General features: G+C 43.5%; 1 protein-coding gene across 4 annotated transcripts in view; it reads right to left on the bottom strand.

Moving 5' to 3' along the window:
* NKAIN3 (sodium/potassium transporting ATPase interacting 3) overlaps positions 1-19362 on the bottom strand; it is a 409151-nt gene extending 389789 nt beyond the window's left edge. The window contains exon 1 of one of the 4 annotated variants that reach the window (XM_074355102.1): positions 18806-19362. In XM_074355102.1, coding sequence (XP_074211203.1) covers positions 18806-18859 — 54 coding nt within the window. In that variant the 5' untranslated portion in view covers positions 18860-19362. The remainder of the gene's footprint in view (positions 1-18805) is intronic. The other 3 variants (XM_074355104.1, XM_074355103.1, XM_074355105.1) reach the window with 3 other exon arrangements.
* Positions 19363-20012: the final 650 nt, after the last annotated feature.

Genomic DNA, 20012 nt, shown 5'->3' with positions numbered 1-20012 from the left:
CTGGTTTGCATTATTTGTACTGCATCATCAATTATTATTACTATTTTACTTAAACTAAATAGATATTTTTAGAAGATAGAGGGGCTAATTTTGCTCCACGGTTTCTTTTGATGACTTCTCGTGAAATGCTGGATCTGATGAGAAAGTTTAATTATGCATTATGTACATACTAGGGTTTTCCATCCAAAGACAGAGTCAGCAACATTAATGAGATTATCAAAAGCCACACAGGTCAGAGCTGCTGACCTGAAGTAACTTACAACTGACTACAATTGACAATATATGGCTGTGATAGGAAAAATAAATCTTAGGGTAGAGCCACATAGTTTGATAAATGCTAAAATCTTCAGAAATGTGATACAAAAATGTACATATCTGGGCATTAAAGATGAATGTTCCAAAGTTTGCTTTCAGAGCCCTATACACTTGCTACGTGATGCATGCATTGACTAGAACAGAATATCACCTGCAAAAAGGAAGATCGTCAAAGATAATTAGGATTGTATGCCCAGCTCAGCAGTAGAAAGAAAAAAAATGGACTGCTCCAAAGATACACTGTCTGACTTTTCTCAAAGCAATTTTCTAGGGAATTGGAATATGAGAAGCTATAAGATCAAGAGAGAATTCCATAAACTGGGCAATTTTCAGTTTACCAGAGGGCTTCGTTACAAAGAAGTGTTTGAATGTTGGCTGTCTGGCACTCTCTGGGGTTGAAAATGGTTTCTGAAAGCCCACGAAAGCCCAGGGAAGCCAGAGTGCTGCTGATACATAGTGTTGCCACATTAGTGACGTTTCCAGCTAAATTTATGCACCACGCACAGGGGTTTTATCAAGCAATGGCCTTCTACATTGCAGAATTACAGAGAATAATCTGCCTACATATTACATCTAACCCCATGACAAGAGAGGGGGACAGTGACCCGTGGGGCAGAAATCACATTAACTGCACGTAGAACACATCACCTATTCACGAGAGGGCATCACGCAAGTCATTCTCCCTGGGTTGGACTTTCCCAGGATTCTGATAGCAGGTACCCAGTGAGCATCAAACAAAAAGAGCCTTTGTAACATAGCAGAAAGGACCTGGGTCTATACATTCATGACGCACAGCTCGATTCCCAGCTCTGCTTTGCCTCCCAGTGATGTGACCTTGGGCAAAACACTCAGCCTCTCTACATCTCATTCTCCCTATCAGTAAAATAGGAGTAACACTGGCTATGTGCAGGGTTTGGATGAAAAATAGAATTACATAAAATTCCTAGCATAACAGATACTCTATAAGGTTGAGCTATGACCACACCTCCTGATTGCAACATTGTCAGTGGTTATGCCATTTTCTGCTAATTTTAGGTCTTCAGAGAAACACACAGAAGAGCCACTCTCATGTCCTCCTCACCCGTAGGATGCTGGATCTGTTCATACTGTGAGGAGTCCTGCCCGGCGGCTGGGTCACACTAAACTAGGCCTGGACAGTTCTGCACAGACTGGTCCAGAGAGGGCAGGTGACCCAATACTGGTCAATTAAAGATGCAGAGAAACCTGGAAAAAACTTTCTTTCCCAATGAAAAGAGAGCTGTGAAAGAAGAAAGGCTCTTTTCCATCTGCCCACTTCCTTCCCAAGTTGAGTATTTTCATGTGAAAGCATGCGGCTTGGAACTGCAGAAGGCATAGCGTCACCAGAGCAGCAAAGACCCAGAGAATCCCAGAAACATCACGTACAGCCTGAACATCGTTGAACTGGTAATCCAACCCCAGCAACGACTTCCCTCTCAATTTCTTATCACGTGAGGTTTATTAACAAGCACTCAGAGCTTCTCTGAAAATTAAAAAAAGGAAAACAGACATTTTTCCAAGGAATATATACAAAAGGCCAGTGGGTACATGAAAAGATGCTCAGTATTATCAGTCATTAGGAAATGCAAATTAAAGCCACACTGAAGTATCACTTCATACCTGTTAACATGGTCACCATCAAAAAAAAAAAAAAAAAAAAAAAACAAGAGCTAACAAACGCTGGTGTGGATGTCCAGAAAAGACAGTCCTTGTGCACTGTTGGTGGGATTGTAAACTGGTACAGCCAGTATGGAAAGCAATATGGAGGTTCCCCCCAAAATGCATAACAGAACTACCATATGATCCAGCAACTCCACCTCTGGGAATAGACCCACAGGAAACAAAAACACTAATTCAGATGGATATCTTCACCCCCATGTTCACAGCAGCATTATTAACAATAGCTAAGACATGGAAACACCCTAAGTGTCCACTGATGGATGAATGGATAAAGAAGTTATTATATGATATATACATAGTAACTGGAATATATATTTCAGCCATAGAAAATAAGAAAATCCTACCTTTTGTAACAACATGGAATGACCATGAAGGCATCATGCTAAGTGAAATAAGGCAAAGAAAGACCAGTTCTTTATGCCCTGACTTACACATGGAATCTAAAAAAAGCAACAAACTGACAGAAAAAGAGATCAGATACAGGCTACCAGAAGTGGAGGAGGGTTGAGGGTGGCTGGAGGAAGGCAGTCACCAAGTACAACTGTCCAGTTATAAGATAAGTAAGTACTAGGGATGTAGCATACAGAACGATGACTGTAGCTAACACTGCTGTATGGTGTACAGGAAAGTTGTTAAGAGAGTAGATTCTACTGGTTCTCATCATGAGCCAAGTACGTTTTTTTCTTTTCTATCTCTTTGTTTTGTATTGTGTCTATGTGGCATGATGAGTATTAGCTGAACTTACTGCTATAATCATTTTCACAATGTATGTAAATTAAACCTTCATGCTGTACACTTTAAACTTATGCAGTAGCATATGTCAACTATTCCTCAGTAAAAGTAGAAAAAAAGCATCACTTCTAGATACGCCGGTCAGGGTGCCTCTGACAAGAGCTTAGCATCTGGACCAGCAGACCAACTAAAGCAGACCACGCTCAGGAATGCTGGTGGGCACTATCTGCTGATAACCTGAAGAGAACAAGAGGGCAGAGGAAGGGAGAATTTGCTCTCTCTGTCTGAGCTGGAACATCTGTCTTCTCCTGCCCTTGGACGTCAGCCCTCCTGGTCCTCAGACTTGGACTGGACTTCCTAGTTCTCCAGTTTGTAGACAACAGGTGGGGATGTCCAGCCTCCATTATCACATAAACCAGCTCCTCTAAGAAATCTCCTCATATATGCATATAATGGGATATATGTCTGCACATCATCATGGTTCTGTCTCTCTGGAGAACACCGACTTAGGCAGCCTGGATCCATCCTCTTAGACAGAAGCAGCCCCAGTCCATTCTATTCTCTTTAAAGCGTCATAGAAGTAATTTCCAAAATCTTCTTCCAGGAAACTTCACAACACATCTTGTGCAGACAAAAGTGTTTACAGAGCTGGAGCACGCCTGCCATTTTGCAGAAGAGAGTAATTATAGAGCAGTCACCGCTGTGCCTTCACTGTGGTGGGAAAAGCAAACGGACTGGTAAAAAGAAACACACATCTACCCTCAAGCTCCACGTAGTCATTTTAAACAAGGACTCGGGATGGAGACAGTTAAGAATTGATCACTTGCACACCTAAATTAACGTCAAACTCGCCATCTGTAATGGCACCTTTTATGCACCTGTTTCATCCACCCTGTGCTGCAGTAAGGCGCAAGCTTCTGATACCACTTTTCTCTGATGTCAAGGAAGTGGCTGTTCTGGAAATTTCACATGGCTCCTGTCTCAGCTATACGAGTGAGAAAGGCCAGCTCATAAAACACTGCGCCAGGTGGCCTCTGAGGGCCTCCAGAAGAGTGCCACGCTCACAAAAATACAGCCCAGGAGAGGATTCATGGCATGACACAGGCAGATGGTGGTCACAGGAGCAGCGCCACAGGCACTGTTCCGTTGTAATTTTACCATCACAATGGGCAGCTGAACAGATCGAGCTGCAGCTGGGGTTTGCGGAAGGAGGGTGCTCCGTGATGGAAGTCGGTATGTAAACCTCAGTGCCCGCATCTTTCTCTGCAGTAAGAGATGGATGCACGAAGCACAAGTAACAGATGGAGCTAAATGTGGTGCTAAGTTAACAACAATTGCACCTTCCTAGACCGATAGGCCCAGTGCAGTAACACAGGTTAGAAACACAGGTGAGCAGGTGTCAGACCTCGGGAACCACCAAGAAAGCTTGGGAACCAAGTGGGTAAGAGGGAACAAGGGACCACTCTTGTAAGGTGTCCAAGTCTCCCTGGTAAGTCATCTTGCTGTATTGTTATCATTCATTCTTTCTGCTTCTGAGAAAAAAAAAGTTTGAAGTATATGATTTAAAGTCTTAACGGCAACCAGTTGAAGACTGATGATACACATGCCATTGTGATTGTCAATACTGGTTCAGTAACGGGGCTGGATCAGAATACACAGAGGGGGACAGTGGTTCCAGGGATGAAGGAAACACAGACGGAAGCAGGAGGAGGTGGCGGGGGCTGGGGGAGTGCATTTTCCTTACAACATTCTGAGACAGTTCCTTGTGATGCTGAACACCGTCAGGCTGAACAATCTGAATTCCTCCATTTTTCCATCTGAACTATTTCCAAATTAGCATCCGCTTTAAGTTTGACTGTACATTTCTCAAAATATTTCACTATGAGAAATATGAAATCATCACATCCTTTTGTTTAACCATACCTGATCGGCGCTGACAAGACAGGATTGCTGTGTATCATGCGTACACATATGCCTTTCAATAGTCTCTGCCGTGAGGGTCTCAGGCTGCTGAGTCTTCTTTGTCTGCAGTTATTACTCTTCTGATCTTTATCTCCAGGACTTTCCCGCAGATGGTTATTATTGCACATAATGGAGCTTACACACGAATGGGTAGTTTAATGCTGTCAAAAACACCCTTTCCCCTATATCTGAATATGTTAGAAAAAAGTAAGTCCAAATATCAGGAACTCCCAGAAATGTCCAAGGATTTTTTTCCCTTAGGCTTATAGATGAAGCTTGTAAAACGTGCCGTGACTTACTGCACTATCTTCTCCCTCACATTTACTTCAATCCGGACAACCTACTTCTAAGGTCTGCGAACTTTCCGCTGCCATCCTGGGTCAAGCTGGATCACGTTAAACGCTGTCCTTTGAGCGCTAATCCTGCAGTCTGGTTGCGGTTCCCCTGTAAGGTCAGCCTTCGGTACTCACTTAAGCACGTTGGAGAAAACTGAGTACACCGCAGCGAGCCACCCTCAGTGCAACCCCGAGGCCTGTGGGATGATGGTTCTCCATTGCCTTTCCTTTCCCTGGGGGTCATGGAAAGCACATTGGCGTTGCAGGTCAAGTTTGACCCAAATCTCAATTTCAGATTACCACTTAGTTAAATATAATGCTGTACACCAGAAATTGATACAAGCTGTCAACTGACTATACTTCAATAAAATACATATATAAATAATAAATACATAAATATAATGCAAGATACAAATCAACAAAAGAAGTGTATCTCTATTAGTAAAAAAGGGCTTTAACCACCATTCCCCTAAGGGCATTTTAAACCTTTCATTGGTAGAATGGCAACTCACTGACCTTTCAAAATCAAATTAAATTTTTTGATGACTAAAAACATAAGAAATACAAAGTTTGGATGTCTGAAAATATATTTAAATTATCTCTCCAGCTTTGGTATGGTCCCCTAAAATATGCAAATAATATTATTTCTTCAGTATAATGGAACAAAAGTAAAGCATCTTGAATTGGAATCTGTGCATTTTTTTTCCAACTACCAAACTAATTTGTCATAAATAAAGAAAAATACACTAAAAAAAAAAAAATCAACACTCTGTACTTGTGTTGTCTGGAATGAAAAGCGAGCCATTATTTATACCCTAAACTCCCCCAAACCTCTGCCTTCCATCAGGAGTATCGGGAGTGAAGGAGTTAAAAAGTACTTACAAAGACACTCAGGACTAGTCCAACTAACATATTAATAATAGATGACCAGCGCTCCTCTGTATGACGCTGTGAAATGTTACAAAACGTTAAGTCTCCGACTTGTGAAACGCTTCAACACAGCCACGCGTGAGAAGGACAGATCCCCGGGGACAACTGCATCCGTACCTCCAACCACGACTCCTTTTAGATGAAAAGGCTGGGAGGGAAACTTTGCAGGCTTCCTAAAGGTTCAACGGCTTCTTCTAATCTTTTCCCTAATTGGGCCTGCGTTTAAGACACTCAGTCAATGATGTGGCTGCCATATTTAGATCTCTGACAACCATACACTCCCGGGTCAAGGGAGAGTTTCCCATCAGAGAGCAAAAAGGATTCGTGGCTTCAAGTCTTACAGAGAGAGAGGATACTTACAAGTAGAGGCCCTGATGGTATTAGAAGATTGTATCTGGACAGTGAGAGCACTGTCAGAAGTGGTTTATCTGTAGAAAAAAGTAGAGCATGCTAAAATTGCAGAGTATTTGGTCTGCAGAAAGCTTGCATTTCATTCTTTTGTTGTGGGATAAATGGGGGTGCCTCCTGAGGGAATCTAAAAATAGATAACCATCACGAGGAAAGCTACCTTCTACTAACAGAAATGCGAGAAAAAGAAGGCTGTGCCAAAGAGTTACATGCCTCTTCTTACTACTTAAGTTACTCGGATCGTCTTTTAAAAATCACATTCTATATAAAGAAATTGCTTGCTTAAAGAACTATGCTTTCACTCAAAAAGTTTGGCCTGAGCCCAGAGAAACAATTCTTCTAATCCAGTCTTCCGGTAACACACGCAAAATTTTGTTACCCTCAGTTTCACATTTCTGATGCCTTAGCCTGTATCATAGCATCTGCTTTCTGTATACTGCCTAATTTTTCTAAGCTGTAAGTGGGAATAATATTAACATCTGCCTCATGGAGATGTTACAGGGACAAAACAAGGGAACTGAGATGCAATAGGATTTGTAACTGATTATTTTTTAAAATTCAGAAAATAGATTTTATGAGCCAAATAATCTCTTAGGGTGTTCTCAAATAAATCATCTCTCTCAGACTCCTGCAAGACTGAATATTTAGCATTTCAATGTAGGCGACAATGGAAAGTCGAAGCTCACCCCAAGTCTGAAAGAACCGAATGTGGTGTAAGAGGGTAATTTGGTCTTTTTGCCACCGATCACTGGACATCCCTGTGGAAGGAGCTAACGAGGACCAACAGGTAGGCAGGTGGAGCAGCTGGGCACGGAGTGTCCCCCTTCCTCATCCCACTGATGGGAACCAATCAACACCCACTAGCAGAAATGACTTTCCCTCTCAGGGAGGGATTCTAGAGTCTAGTCAGTCACCTGGGAGTGACACTTATGAACCACTGTCAATCCTGGATCACTAGTCACAAGTCAGCTATCAAATACAATGTTTAGGGTGATTCGAAAGCTATCATATAAAAGGAGTTAATATTGGAATTTTTGAAAATAAAAACTTCTCCATTATGTTTAGACAACTTTGCAGATGCACTCAAAGCAACACATGAAACATTTAGGTTAGGAAATATACTTTCTATTCATGCATTAATTAGTTGCCTTAGGGGCTTATAAATCAGTTCCTATATGTACCAGGAAGAAATGGGCTTTCTTCTGACGAAAGCCCCACCCCAGGGTGGCTGGTAAATGATCAGTAACTGGCTCTGAGCAGTGAGAGGAGGGCCTAATTGGAGTCTGTGGACCTTCATGATGTGAATACTTCCACCATAATAGATTTTTAGCTACCAATGTGACGTCACTGGATGCAGAGTTGGAGAACAATGCTAAATAGCAGGCTGTTACACAGAATTTCTACCATAGAGACACCATAGATATAAGCTTGTCCCTGGAGCACATGTAACAGTGCAATGTGGTAAAATAATTAGGAAGGGTTGAGTTTGGGTAAAAGTTTATTTATTTATTTATTTATTATTTATTTATTTATTATGTTTGCCTTTAATACAATTTAAAATGTATACAATGAATGTTCAATAAAGGCTGTGTTTAACAACTGGCCCACAGAATTTCTGGGAACATAAGGGGAAACTCTCCCCAGTTGGTATGAGCTGGTCCCAGCACATCATCGCTTCCATCTGCTACTTATCCTCCAGATAAAAGGCAAATGTACAGAAGATAGCATGGAAATCACAGTGCAAGAAATTCATTTTAACTGTAAGGAGGGTTTTGCTACCAGGAAAAATTTCCATTCTGAGAGATATTTAAGAATCAACAGGAGGGTCTATGGTATCAAAGATCTTCGCACTGTCTTGCTGAAGTGCTAAGGATGGGTCTAGACAATTTCTTAAGGACCCCTGAAGTCTAAAATATGGTACCTTACATAACTATAATTTGAAAGAGCACTCTCATCAAGAATTTACATTTTAAATACAGATTGATAATGAGGTGCCATTAACGAGAATTTTATATTTCCCATTATCTTAATTATGATCAGTCACACCTAGTTATCAGTACGAGTGCAGAGCATTCCACTCTGTACCTTAATTAACCAATTTGACCAGTCAACCTCTATAGACTGGGCTTTCCACACGTAAGCACTTACTACACTACGTATTAATCAACACCAAAGCACACCAGGTCTCCGATGACTGGAAGAGAGAGAAACCGTCAGAAATGTATTTACGCCTTATCATCACATCCATTGAGCCCATAATCGCTTACGAGAATCTGATTGCTAAGATGTTATTCCAGTACCTCTCGTTAATAAAGGAACGGGGCCTCTGTATGAAACCATTCTCAGTGCAAGTACCTATAGACGGGGTGGAGAGAAGAAACCCAAACATTTAATTTTACTTAATGACTCAGGAATATTAATCGGGAAAACCATTCTAAAGAGTGGTCCTCTATACAGAAAAGAAAAAAAAAAAGAAAAGAAAAAAAATCCCTAGAAAGACAGAACAAGACCATTAACATTGCCATGATCTTACCCCAGCTTCGCTTAACAAAGGACCATCTAATTCTTGCCATCAGAGCCCTTGCCCCCACCCCAACTCCTGTTGCCCCCTGGTCTTCACCCTCATTTTCCTTTCCCAATAGACAGATGCTTCTCATCCAAATCAAGGAACTGGGGACCCTCTTACAAGAGTCAAAGAACAATCTGCTAGTTCAACAGTTTCACCTTCCCTAACTTTGTTTTTTACTATGCTCATCCTAAATTGTCTGTTCTCCAGTACTCTACCTAGACAATGTAAAGAATGTTCCATCAAAGGACATTTAGAGCCTATCTCCTATTTTATTTTAGTATCTCTGCCAAATAGATCAAATTAAAAATGTAAATTGGATAGTTTGTGCTCTGTGTCATTGCTTGTTCTACCATATAACTGGCATTCAGAATACAAATCATTGATGAAGTGTAATCTTTTAGCATAATGTTATATTCTGTCATAAATGCTTGAAGGTTCACACACATTAACATCAATTAGTGTTAACGGGGATTAAAAGCATACATTTTTGATGCACCTAAGAAAGGTCCACTTTAACGATATCAAGTATTTACCAAATAGTCCATCTAAAATTGACACTCAAAACGTCTTCAAAGTTGTTTGAAACATCTCTCTTTTTCAAAATTAATGTTAACATTACTTTAAAGCACAAATAAAAAGTATTTCAAGAAAATCAAAATAAACAATTAAAAAGATAATCATTTGTGGTTTTCTTTTTCATCTTCTCGGTTCTAAGTTACTACAAATCCTCACTTACCGATGAATCAGCTTTACTTTCAGAATGATTATATGTATTTATTCTCTGATTCCATATCAGCTCAGAATATTAGGCAGCTAAGTTTCAAAATGCGAAACTGAAAGACACCCCATTCTCCAGCCCTGTGTCAGGGCGCCCCTCCTGGCAAGCAGATTAAGTGCTGGGTTTCTACCTAACACAGAGCAGCTCTGGGCCCGCACGCACACAGCCTTCCGTTAGGGCTCTGAGCGCACACGCTCTGCTCCTGATCTCCCTGCATCCCTCAGTCTTGCTGGTCGTCTGTCTTCTTCCCAGCCCTAGTGGTATTGCTCCATTCACCGGGGCTTTGGAAAGAAGGGAAAGAAGATGGCTTGCCGTTTCGTTCCAAAAGCTCCCCAATTTTGTGTTTTCCATTCTGATTTTTATTTTTACCTTCAACGAGTAATTTTTATTTAGCATTTGAAATCCTGGTTTTTAAAGCAAGATGCACTTCACCTGATGAAAACAAATGCTTAAGAAAATTGTCAAAATATTCATAAATAGACCCAGGGGTTTTTATTCTACTCACATATCCAAACTTTTTCAAATAAATGGCAAAGTTTATATTAATATGTATTTTGTCTCTAATGCCAAAATCTTAAATAATATTGGTTCAACATTGTTGACTTACTACATTGTGTTAGTTTCCAGTGTATAGCATAGTGATTCAGTTATACATTTATTTATATATTTTTTTCATATTCTTTTTCATTATAGATTATTACAAGATATTGAATATAATTCCCTGTGCTGTACAGTAGGACCTTGTTGTTTATCGGTTTTATACATAGTAGTTTGTATCTGCTAATTGCAAACCCCTAATTTATCCCTCTCCTACCCCTTTTCCCTTTTGGTAACCATAAGTTTGTTTCCTAAGTCTCTGTTGACTCAGAATTTCTTACTCTTAAATCTGAAATTCTTCCTTTATATTTAATCTAGATAATTGCTCAAATCTTTCCTGGAGATCTATTCATTGTAAAATCTGAGAGAAAGGTGAACAAATATGGACAAAGCAGCTAATTTTTTTTAAAAATAGAAAATACTATTGCACTTCTGGGGATAGAAAGCAATTTGTTTTTCAACATCTTATGATAAAGATTATCCTCTCAGGGGGGCAAAAAACTAGGCAAAACAAAAATGCACATGGAAGTGACCAGAATGAAAATGATTTTATTAAAACTGGGGACAATTTTTTTAAAAAATTAATAGTGCCTGATAGTTTATGAAAAATAAAACAAGTCTATATAAATATTTCCATGTCCGCAAACTTTGTTCATTTCCCTTCTCTCAGTTTTACTGCTCTGAGTCCTCGTCTCCATGCTGTGCTCATCTGTCTTGATACCTTCGCTCTTCTGTGATCTCCTCCGGGGCTTTAAATGCCAGGATTGCTCATGGAGCCAAGTTCTGAACCTTCAGTCCAAAGTTGTCCTCTGAGCTCCAAGCTCATATACCTGGCCTCAGTGGTCAGACTCCTACAGTATCTCAGAAAGAACCCTCCCGTCTCCAGACAAACACTCCTGGCCCCACCTCCACACCCACAACACCCAATTTTCCCACTTTCAGTGAAAGCACCACAGTTAAATCCTGTTACGCACAACGTGTAGGTCAACCCCTTAGCAAGCCCTAGTCTTTTCCTCCTAAGTCACGTCTCAAGTCCATCCTTCCCCATCTGTTCCGTTGTGACATGTGTCTGACTCAAATGATCTCTGGCTCAGAATAGCAGGCCAGCCCGTCTCCCGTTTCTTCTCTTGTTTCTCTCTAATCTCCTCTCTACTCAGCAATGAGAGTGTTTTGAAACACAAGTCATTTGACACCATGACTCCGTGTAAAATGCGGATTCACACTGCTCCTTGAATGAAACCCGGGGCCACCACAGAGGTCCAATGCCATCTCCCCGCCTGCACTCCGCCCCATGCTCCGCCCTGGCCACACCCGGCCCCGGTCACAGCCAGGAAGGCACCAGGCTCTTTCAAACCTGGAGGCTCCGCACCTTTGGCTTCCTCTGCTGAGAATGATTCCCCCCTCTTGACATGACTGAGAGGTTTTCCTGACTGTCCACAGCTAAGACCCCCCCGCCCACTTCTCTACGTGTAATACACGTCTCATCTCCTTGATGGCACTTAGTATTTGTAATTAGGTAATCTTTGTTTACACATTTATTGACAGCCCTTCTGCCCTCAGACATAAACTCCATCAGAGCAGGTCTACCTCTGAAGCGTTTGCACCTGTACACCCAGTGCTTGGGACTATATGAATATTTGTTGAATGTTGTTTATTATTCCAAGTAAAAGAAGCAGAGAACACAGTAAAGAGAGTGCAGATTCAAATGTGAACCTGACTCCATCGCTGGGCAATCTTGGGCATGTTATGTAAACTCCTGACCTCAATTTCTGAATCTCTAAAATGAGTGGTTGTGAGAATTACATGATTTCATAGATATAAAGTATCTAGAACAATGCCTGGCACATCAGAAAACACTCGGTCAAGTTTAGCTCTTTATTTGTGCATTAATTTATTCTCCAAAGACTTAGAGAGGGCTTACCCTTTGCAGGGTGTAGTGGAAGATTCTGTGAGTAAATCAAAGTCTTTGCCATTTGTGGACTTGAAATCCAGCAAAAAAAAAAAAAAAAAAAAAAAGCACACAAAGAGATAAACACAAAGAAACATGTGATTAGTGTTCTTTGAAAATAAAAAATAAAAGACCCGTATTAGTTTGCTGGAGCTGTCATCAACAAGTTCCACAAACTGAGTGGCTGAAAGCACAATAATTTATTGTGTTGCAGTTCTGGAGGCTGGAGGTTTAATACCAAGGTGTTGGCAGGGTTGTGTCCCCCTGAGTGCTGTGGGGAGAACTTGACCCCCGCCTCTCTGGCAGCTCCAGTGGTTTGCTGGCCCTCTTTGTCTTTCTTTGCCTAGTGGACTATTACCCTGTTCTCTGTCTTAATTGTCACCTGGCGTTCCTGCATGTGTGCCCGCCTGTGTCCCGACTTCCCCTTTAGATAATGATACTCATCTTAACTAACCAATTACATCTGCAATTATCCCTTTTCCAAATAAGGTCAGATTCTGAGTTACTGGGGACTAGGACATCAACATTAAGAATTTGGGGAGGGCACAGTTCAACCGACAGGACGATCAGAACACTTTTCCTAAGCAAATGCAACACCCTGGAGGTACATTTAAAGAACAAGAGAGTTACAAATGGATTTGGATTTGTAGAAACCTGGCTAACGCAGATTACTGAAATGATTTCAACACCAACCACGTTATAACTAAAGTCTCGTTGTTAGCCAAAAATTTAATTTCCCTAAACTTTTCAAGTTTCATAAGATGAACCAGAGTATTTAAAAACAGGAAAAGAATAGAAACTAAATGATTACAAATAACATTTCTCAGAAGAGAAAAAAAAGCCATTAAAATAAAAAACATGTTCAAACAAAAGTATCAGTATATCTACATAGAAAAATAAATGCACCTCGGCACCCACGTCCAGGTGTCTGTGATAAGTGAGTGGCACACTTCATAAAACTTAGTTTAAAAACAAGTTACTGCCACTGACACCGCCATCATTCAGGCACTTTTCGGTGCGTTTTATCTCAGCATCATAGTGTCACAGGTGGTCATGAGACAGTCTGAATGTGGAGGGGAGGGAAAGTTAACTCAACTGACTTTCACTTGAAAACAGGAAAGGAAGATTACTAATTTTATTTCGTTTTACAGGACGTTCTCTAAAATAAAAACATAGAGCCCATCGATGTGTTAAGAGCTGCTCGTTTTCTAGAAATCTTCTAAAGACTCCTGTTACTGTGGATATGCAAAGTAAGAGTCTGGAACGTTGTTCCCCTGAACGTGAGGCCTCACTGGAATAGGGTGGTCCCCTGTCCATAAAGCGATGCAAGGAGCAATAAACCTCTAGTCACGACCACATCCGGGGACAAAACTGCCCCCTGTGACGTCGAGAAGACATCGAAAGCTCTGTGGGAGCAAATCCCTGCCAAGCTAAGCTCAGCACTTCACTGTGTGGCCTCTGACAAGATGGCTTGGAGGTACACGTGGAGGAAATTCAGACTTAAAAACAGGCCCTTAAGATTCATTTAAATATGGCGGCTACAGTTTACTAAAAGCATATGATAAAGTGTTTTACACATTTATAATAGTGGAATACACATCATTTTAAAACAAGCAAAATCTAAAGTATCCTCACGAAAACATGTTTCAGGTTCTGGGATGACTTGCTGAATCTGTTACCCGGGGATGCACTGCTTTTTCAGAAGAGATTTACTTTGCAGTTTCCTCTGGCCAGGGACGCATGCGAGTCACGTGCTCTTTAAGTTCACTAGCAGAATTAAGAACGGGAATGTGAAATTGGAGGCCAACACACAAATGTGCTCGAGGGCAAAAGCCTGGAGGAGGAGTAGTGATGGGAGGTGGTCAGAGCAGCTCAATGAAGGAAGGAGAAAGAAGCCTGAGATTTTGCAAACCAAAGCTCACCCAAACACACACGCCTCAAAACGGTACATTCTCCCCAGTGACATTCCCCAATCTGGGGAGAGGGGAGGTCAGATAAAATGGGAATAAGATAGTAAAAACCTTTTGTTTGTGTCTTTTAACTTTTAGCAGGAGCTAACGGACCATCTTTCAATGGCCCACATAGTTACCTTAGCCATTAGCATGTAGATTCTCTCCAGCAAACGCATCTTCCGAATGCCATTTCCCCTCAACCCCCACACTTACTGACTGCCTCATCACCTCCATCTTCCAACAGTTGGTGGGAGCAGGAAAAAACATGAAAGGGAAAAAAAAGACAGCTGGTTCTGGTGGAAAGAACTCTACACGTGGGAGTCCTACCTGGTGGTATGCTGGAGCAGGTGTGCACCGGCTCAGAGGGCTGGTTCAGCTTTTAGGATGGAGTGAGCCAGCTGTTAAACACGACCATCATTAGTAAATAAGTAATAAAAACTTTAAGGAAATCATGGAAAACAGAGGTACTAAATATTTAAAGCACATCCTTTTCTAATTATTTTACTGTGTTTTACTTTACACTTTGAGGTTATTTGTGCCTGTTTTATCTGTATGATGGAAATACCATGTAATGGCGTACTTGAAATTGACCAGGGTAGGAGTATTTACACCAAAGAAATGGGTAAATGTGAAAAATCAGGGTGTAACGCTGTTTTGTTGATTGTCTAGACTTAAGAAAGCACTGGAGAATTTTTTTCTAATACTGTATATTAAACCTAAAAGGTGTCATGTCATTACATTACCAATAGCACAAAAGAACCAAGACAACCCAATAAAAAAAATGGGCAGAAGCCCTAAACAGACATTTGCTCAAAGAAGACAGACAGATGGGCAACAGGCACGTGAAAGTGGCTCACATCGCAGATTATCAGAGAAACGCAAATTAAAACTACAATGAGGTATCACCCCACACCGTCAAGACGGCTGTCATCAAAAAGCCTACAAACAATAAATGCTGGAGAGGACGTGGGGAAAAAGGATCCCTCCTACACTGCTGGTGCGAATGTAAACTGGTGCAGCCACAATGGAAAATAGTGTGAAGTTTCCTTAAAAAGCTAAAAAACAGACTTACCATATGATCCCACAATCCCACTCCTGGGCATGTATCCAGAAAAGAAGAAAACTCTTAATTCGAAAAGATACATGCATCCCAATGCTCCTGGCAGCACTATTCACAATAACCAAGGCATGGAAGCAACCTGAGTGTCCATCAACAGATGAATGGATAAAGAGGGTGTGGTATTATACACAACGGAATATCACTCAGCTATAAAAAAGAACAAAATATTTTCATTTGCAGCAACATGGATGGACCTAGAGATCATCATACTTAGTGAAGTAAGTCAGACAGAGGAAGATAAATATTATATGATATCACTTACATGTGGAATCTAAAAAAAAAATACAAATCAACTTATTTACAAAACAGAAATAGACTCACAAACTTATGGTTACCAAAAGGGAAAGGGGAGGAAGAGGGATAAATTAGGATTACGGGATTAACAAATACACACCACTATATATAAAAATAGACAGGCAACAAGGACCCACTGTAGAGCACAAGGAACTATATGCAATATCTTATAATAACCTATAATGAAAAAGACTCTGAAGCTATACACCTGAAATGAACACAGTATTGTAAATCAACTACCGTTAACTTTTCTAAAAAAAGAATTGAGGAAATAATTTTCCAGTACTTGAAAACTGTAACCCAATTCAGCAGAGAATCTGCTCTGTGTTGGAGGAGGTCACGGGGAGGACTTGACCTCCAGCTGACCCTCGAGCCGGAGCAGGGCAGTGGGAGGCTCCTCACCCGCCCAGTCCTTGGGACGTGCGTCCTGCCCACCATGCCCACAGTAGGCGCCGTTTCAAGGATGCAGCCTGGACAGAAGAATGTGTCCTTGAGACCATCCAGACAGTGGACATGACTGAACCCAGTGAAGGCTTCTAAAACTTTAAAGGTTCTGACCACTGGAGGTGGAGATCCACTCATCCAGCAGCGCCCCAGACAGACCATAGTAAGTCCCCTCATTTATTAAACCTGCCACCTAGCAACCAGGAGTGGCCTGCCTCTTCTGTCCTTCCTTGTCCTCCGTCTACAGGGGCCAGTTTAGAACTCCCCCTGGGAAAGTTCCCGAGGTTTCAAACCAAAATCACGTGATTGATGGAGTCAAGCTCCAATACTGACTTCCTTGTTTCACTTTCCTATTCCTGCTCAAAGGAAGTAAAAAATGTTAACCAACTTTTATGTCAGAACTACAGAACCAAGAGTTCATCAAGTGCAAAAAAAGAGATTTCTGCCAGAATTAATCGGCTGTGTAGAATTTACAATAAAGAGCACTGCATATTTTATTATTGTTTGTCAAAGTGAGTGCTGTACATCCTCTATATGCACAACACTTAGAATGTATTATGTAAGAATGTAACATAGATATACGTTTTGTTTTGTCCAAGATCCAATCATTAAGTGTTTACCATCACTCTGATGTCTCTACCCACCAAAAACTATTGATTTGAAGAAACTGTTTAACTCTGTGAGGTTAAGGGTGATCTTCCTCACCTGCAAACTAGTAACATGGGTGCCTTCCTCAGAGGATAATTTTAGAAGTAAAATAGTGCTTATGCAAAAGCCCTGTATGGATTGCAAATATTCATTACCATCATCAGTTCAGCAGTATGGTTTGGCTTCTAATATGAGCGCTCCTAAGGACTTGAAAGTTGAATCATGTTTCATCCTTTACTTTCAGGCTGCTTGCAGTCTAGTAATGTGTGAATCATTTAAGAAAAGTAATATAAGAGGATGAACGTGTTCTAACAGAGGAAAAAGCAAAGTACTATGCAATTAAATGAAAAGAAGTGATTGATTTTTCACCTGGAGCACCAGGGAAGACTTCATGGAGAAGGCAGAATTTTGAGATAAGCTTTGAAGAGTAAGTTGCATTTCTATCAACTGAGAAGGTGTATGTAGAAAGGCATTCCAGGCTGATACATGAAACTACAAAACCCATTGTCATCACAACTATTACAACATCAACTAAGGAAGTCATAATTGTGTTGATAAATCTGCTGCATCAAAAACCCTTACATGTTATGTCCATGTAAAACAGAAAGAATTATGCCATAATAGATTACACAATGCAGTGTGCCTGTCTGCAACGTTGCATCTTCAAAGTTTGACTAAATATTTATTTAGTTTTCCCAGCTATGTCCACTTCTAATAACCAAAGTGTAAATTATTCTCTGGCCTTCCTTCCTTAATGAAAGAAAACATTCATGGTCAAGTAAATTTTTAAATTATTTTTTCAAGAAAACTCCATAAAAATACATGCTATTTCACAAGACAGAAGGGGCTATTCCACAGGTTTAAAGGAAAGTAGCCCTGATTTCAGATCCATAAATACATAAATTATGCACACATCATGTAAACACTGAAGAGCACGTCTAAAGTGAGGGTTTAATGGGAGAGTAAAACACCGAGGCAAGAGAAAAGTGAAACCTTTTAAAGCGTTCATGGGTACAAGGACTAACTATTAAAGAAACAGCATTATTTTATCCCTTGCAAGATTGACATTACTCAGTCAAGTTCACTGAAAAGCTTTTTCCTCTTGGGAGTCAAAATATACTAGCTAATATTTGTGGCTTTAACAAACAACACTTGGAAGAAAGGCTGGCAGAGCAGCTACAGAATCTGTCTTAAGTGTAGTAAAAGGGTCTGTTAATCCCTCACACACGAAAGCTGACACAGGTCTGTGGCCTTGACCTCACGCGACTACGGAACAGACCAGGGGGCGGTCTAGGTCCCTACAGGACATGTGTTAAGCAAAGCATTCGCTCCACGCTGAGAGCCCTTTCATTCCCCACTCTGCTCTCCAACTTCCCAGCCCATGCCCTCCCTGGCGAGCCAGCGCGCCTTCTCTCCCTGATGACAGCAGTCAGTCTGTCGCTGTCTGAACACGCGACATGTCACCAAAATTTAAACAGAAATTGGAAGGGCAGGGGCTGCAATACTCTGTTTAAAAACCCAAAGCGACCTCCTTCCCGGAGCGCCGCGACTCCTCAGCCACCCCCTTTCAACCTGCTGAGGGGAAGAACCACCTCTCTCTTAACTGAGACTGGAAGCTGGTCCCGTCTCCTCGGAACCTGGGCTTTCCCACGCCCCTTCGGATTGCGCCGAGTTCCTGAAAACCATCCCGAGAAGAAAGAGCCCGCAAGCCCCAGCGAAACTTGAGCGGGGATGCGGCGGTGCTAAAGCCAGCTGTCCAACCCGGCGGCGGGAAACGCTCCCTCCCCCGGCGCCGGGCAGCGGCCTCGGGACCTCGTGGCGACGCACGGCGGGGTCGCGTGAACCCCCGCGCCCGGCACCTCGAGGAGACCGCGCCCTCCCGCAGGTCAGGGGCGACGCGGTGAGTGCTCGCGGCGGGAGCGCAGCGAGAGTCGCCGCGGTGGGGAGGGCGCGGGCCGGCGGGAGCGCGGGGCTGGGCCGCCCGCCCCGTGCCCGGAGCTGCGGGTCCGCAGAGGGAGCAGGGGAGGCCGTGCCCGGGCAGGGGCCGGCCGGCGGGGGACGCGCGGGGAACTCACCAGCTGCAGCGCGCAGAGGCAGATGAGGGAGCAGCGCCCGGTGCAGCAGCCCATGGTGCCCGCGGCGTCCGAGCGGCGCGCGCCGCGAGAGTCGCGTAGTCCGGCGCCGCTGCCTCCCGACTCCGGAGCAGCCCCCGCGCGGCGCTCGCCCGGCCTGGCCCAGGCTCGCCCGCCCCGCGGCCGCCGCTCGCCGCTCTCGGGGCTGGGCTCGCGCGCCGCCTTTGTTAGTTTCCCGGGCGGGCAGAGGTCAGAACGGCACGCACGACCCGAGCGTCTGGCGGGGGTCCCTGCCTCCCACCGTGCGGGGCTGCTGCTTCGGGGCGGGGGGCGGAAGGGAGGCTACAGATGGTGAGTGGGTGGAAGTCTGTTTAGGGGAGGGGAGTATGTAGGAGGTGGGCGTCTGAAAAGTGGAGTGGGCTGTGGGGGTGGGGGGGCGGCGATGAATGAGAGGGAGCGCCACGGAGGAGGATCGGCCTGTCTTGTTAGGAGTCTTGGGAGAGAGAGGACGAGGGACAGAATGAGAATGAGAAGGAATATGAATGAGCGCGAATGAGGGCGGCTGCGGGTGCTGGAGTCCCCCCTGTGGCGGGTGGAGCTGCGAAGACCCGGGCCGGCCTTCCTCGCTGGGGGCTGTGCTGGGTGTTGGGAGGGTGGTCGGAGGCGCGTGAGGAGGGGACAGGGCTTGGCCGAGGTGCCCCGGGGTGGAGAGGGTGGAGTTGAGACGGCTTGGCGTCCACGGGAAGAAGGGCCCGGAGGACAGAAGCCAAGAGCAGAAAGCGGAGCGCCTGGCCGAGCCCCGGACGGCGGGGTGCGAGCGCGGGCGCGTCCGCTCGGCCGGCGCCGGGCGCGCAGCTCCGGGGTCTCCCCTGCAGCTGCAGTCGGCTGCCCGGAGGGCGCCTCTGCCGGAGTCTCGGAGGGAAAGTTGACCGAGTGGGTTCGGCGAGAGGCGACGCGGCCGAGACGCGGCGGCCCGGAGCGCAGGGCTTGAGCCGGACGCCGCCGGGAGACCTGGCTTAGGTTGCTCAGCTACGCGGCTGTTAGAAATTGTCGCCAGGCGTGAAAGAAGAGAAGGCGAGACAGAAGGGGCTGCGTGGCCTTTTCTAGGAATGGTAAATGTGTCCGGGATGAGGGTAAATATGCTTTCTTCCTCGAATTACATTGTTGGAGAGTTGCTTGGAAATAAGACCTGGTCCCGGCTAGTCAAGAC

The sequence above is a fragment of the Camelus bactrianus genome, chromosome 29 (assembly GCF_048773025.1).
Source record: "Camelus bactrianus isolate YW-2024 breed Bactrian camel chromosome 29, ASM4877302v1, whole genome shotgun sequence".
Classification (NCBI taxonomy): Eukaryota; Metazoa; Chordata; class Mammalia; order Artiodactyla; family Camelidae; genus Camelus; species Camelus bactrianus.
Note: the sequence above shows the minus strand (reverse complement) of the source record. Positions and strands in the feature narration are given on the sequence as shown.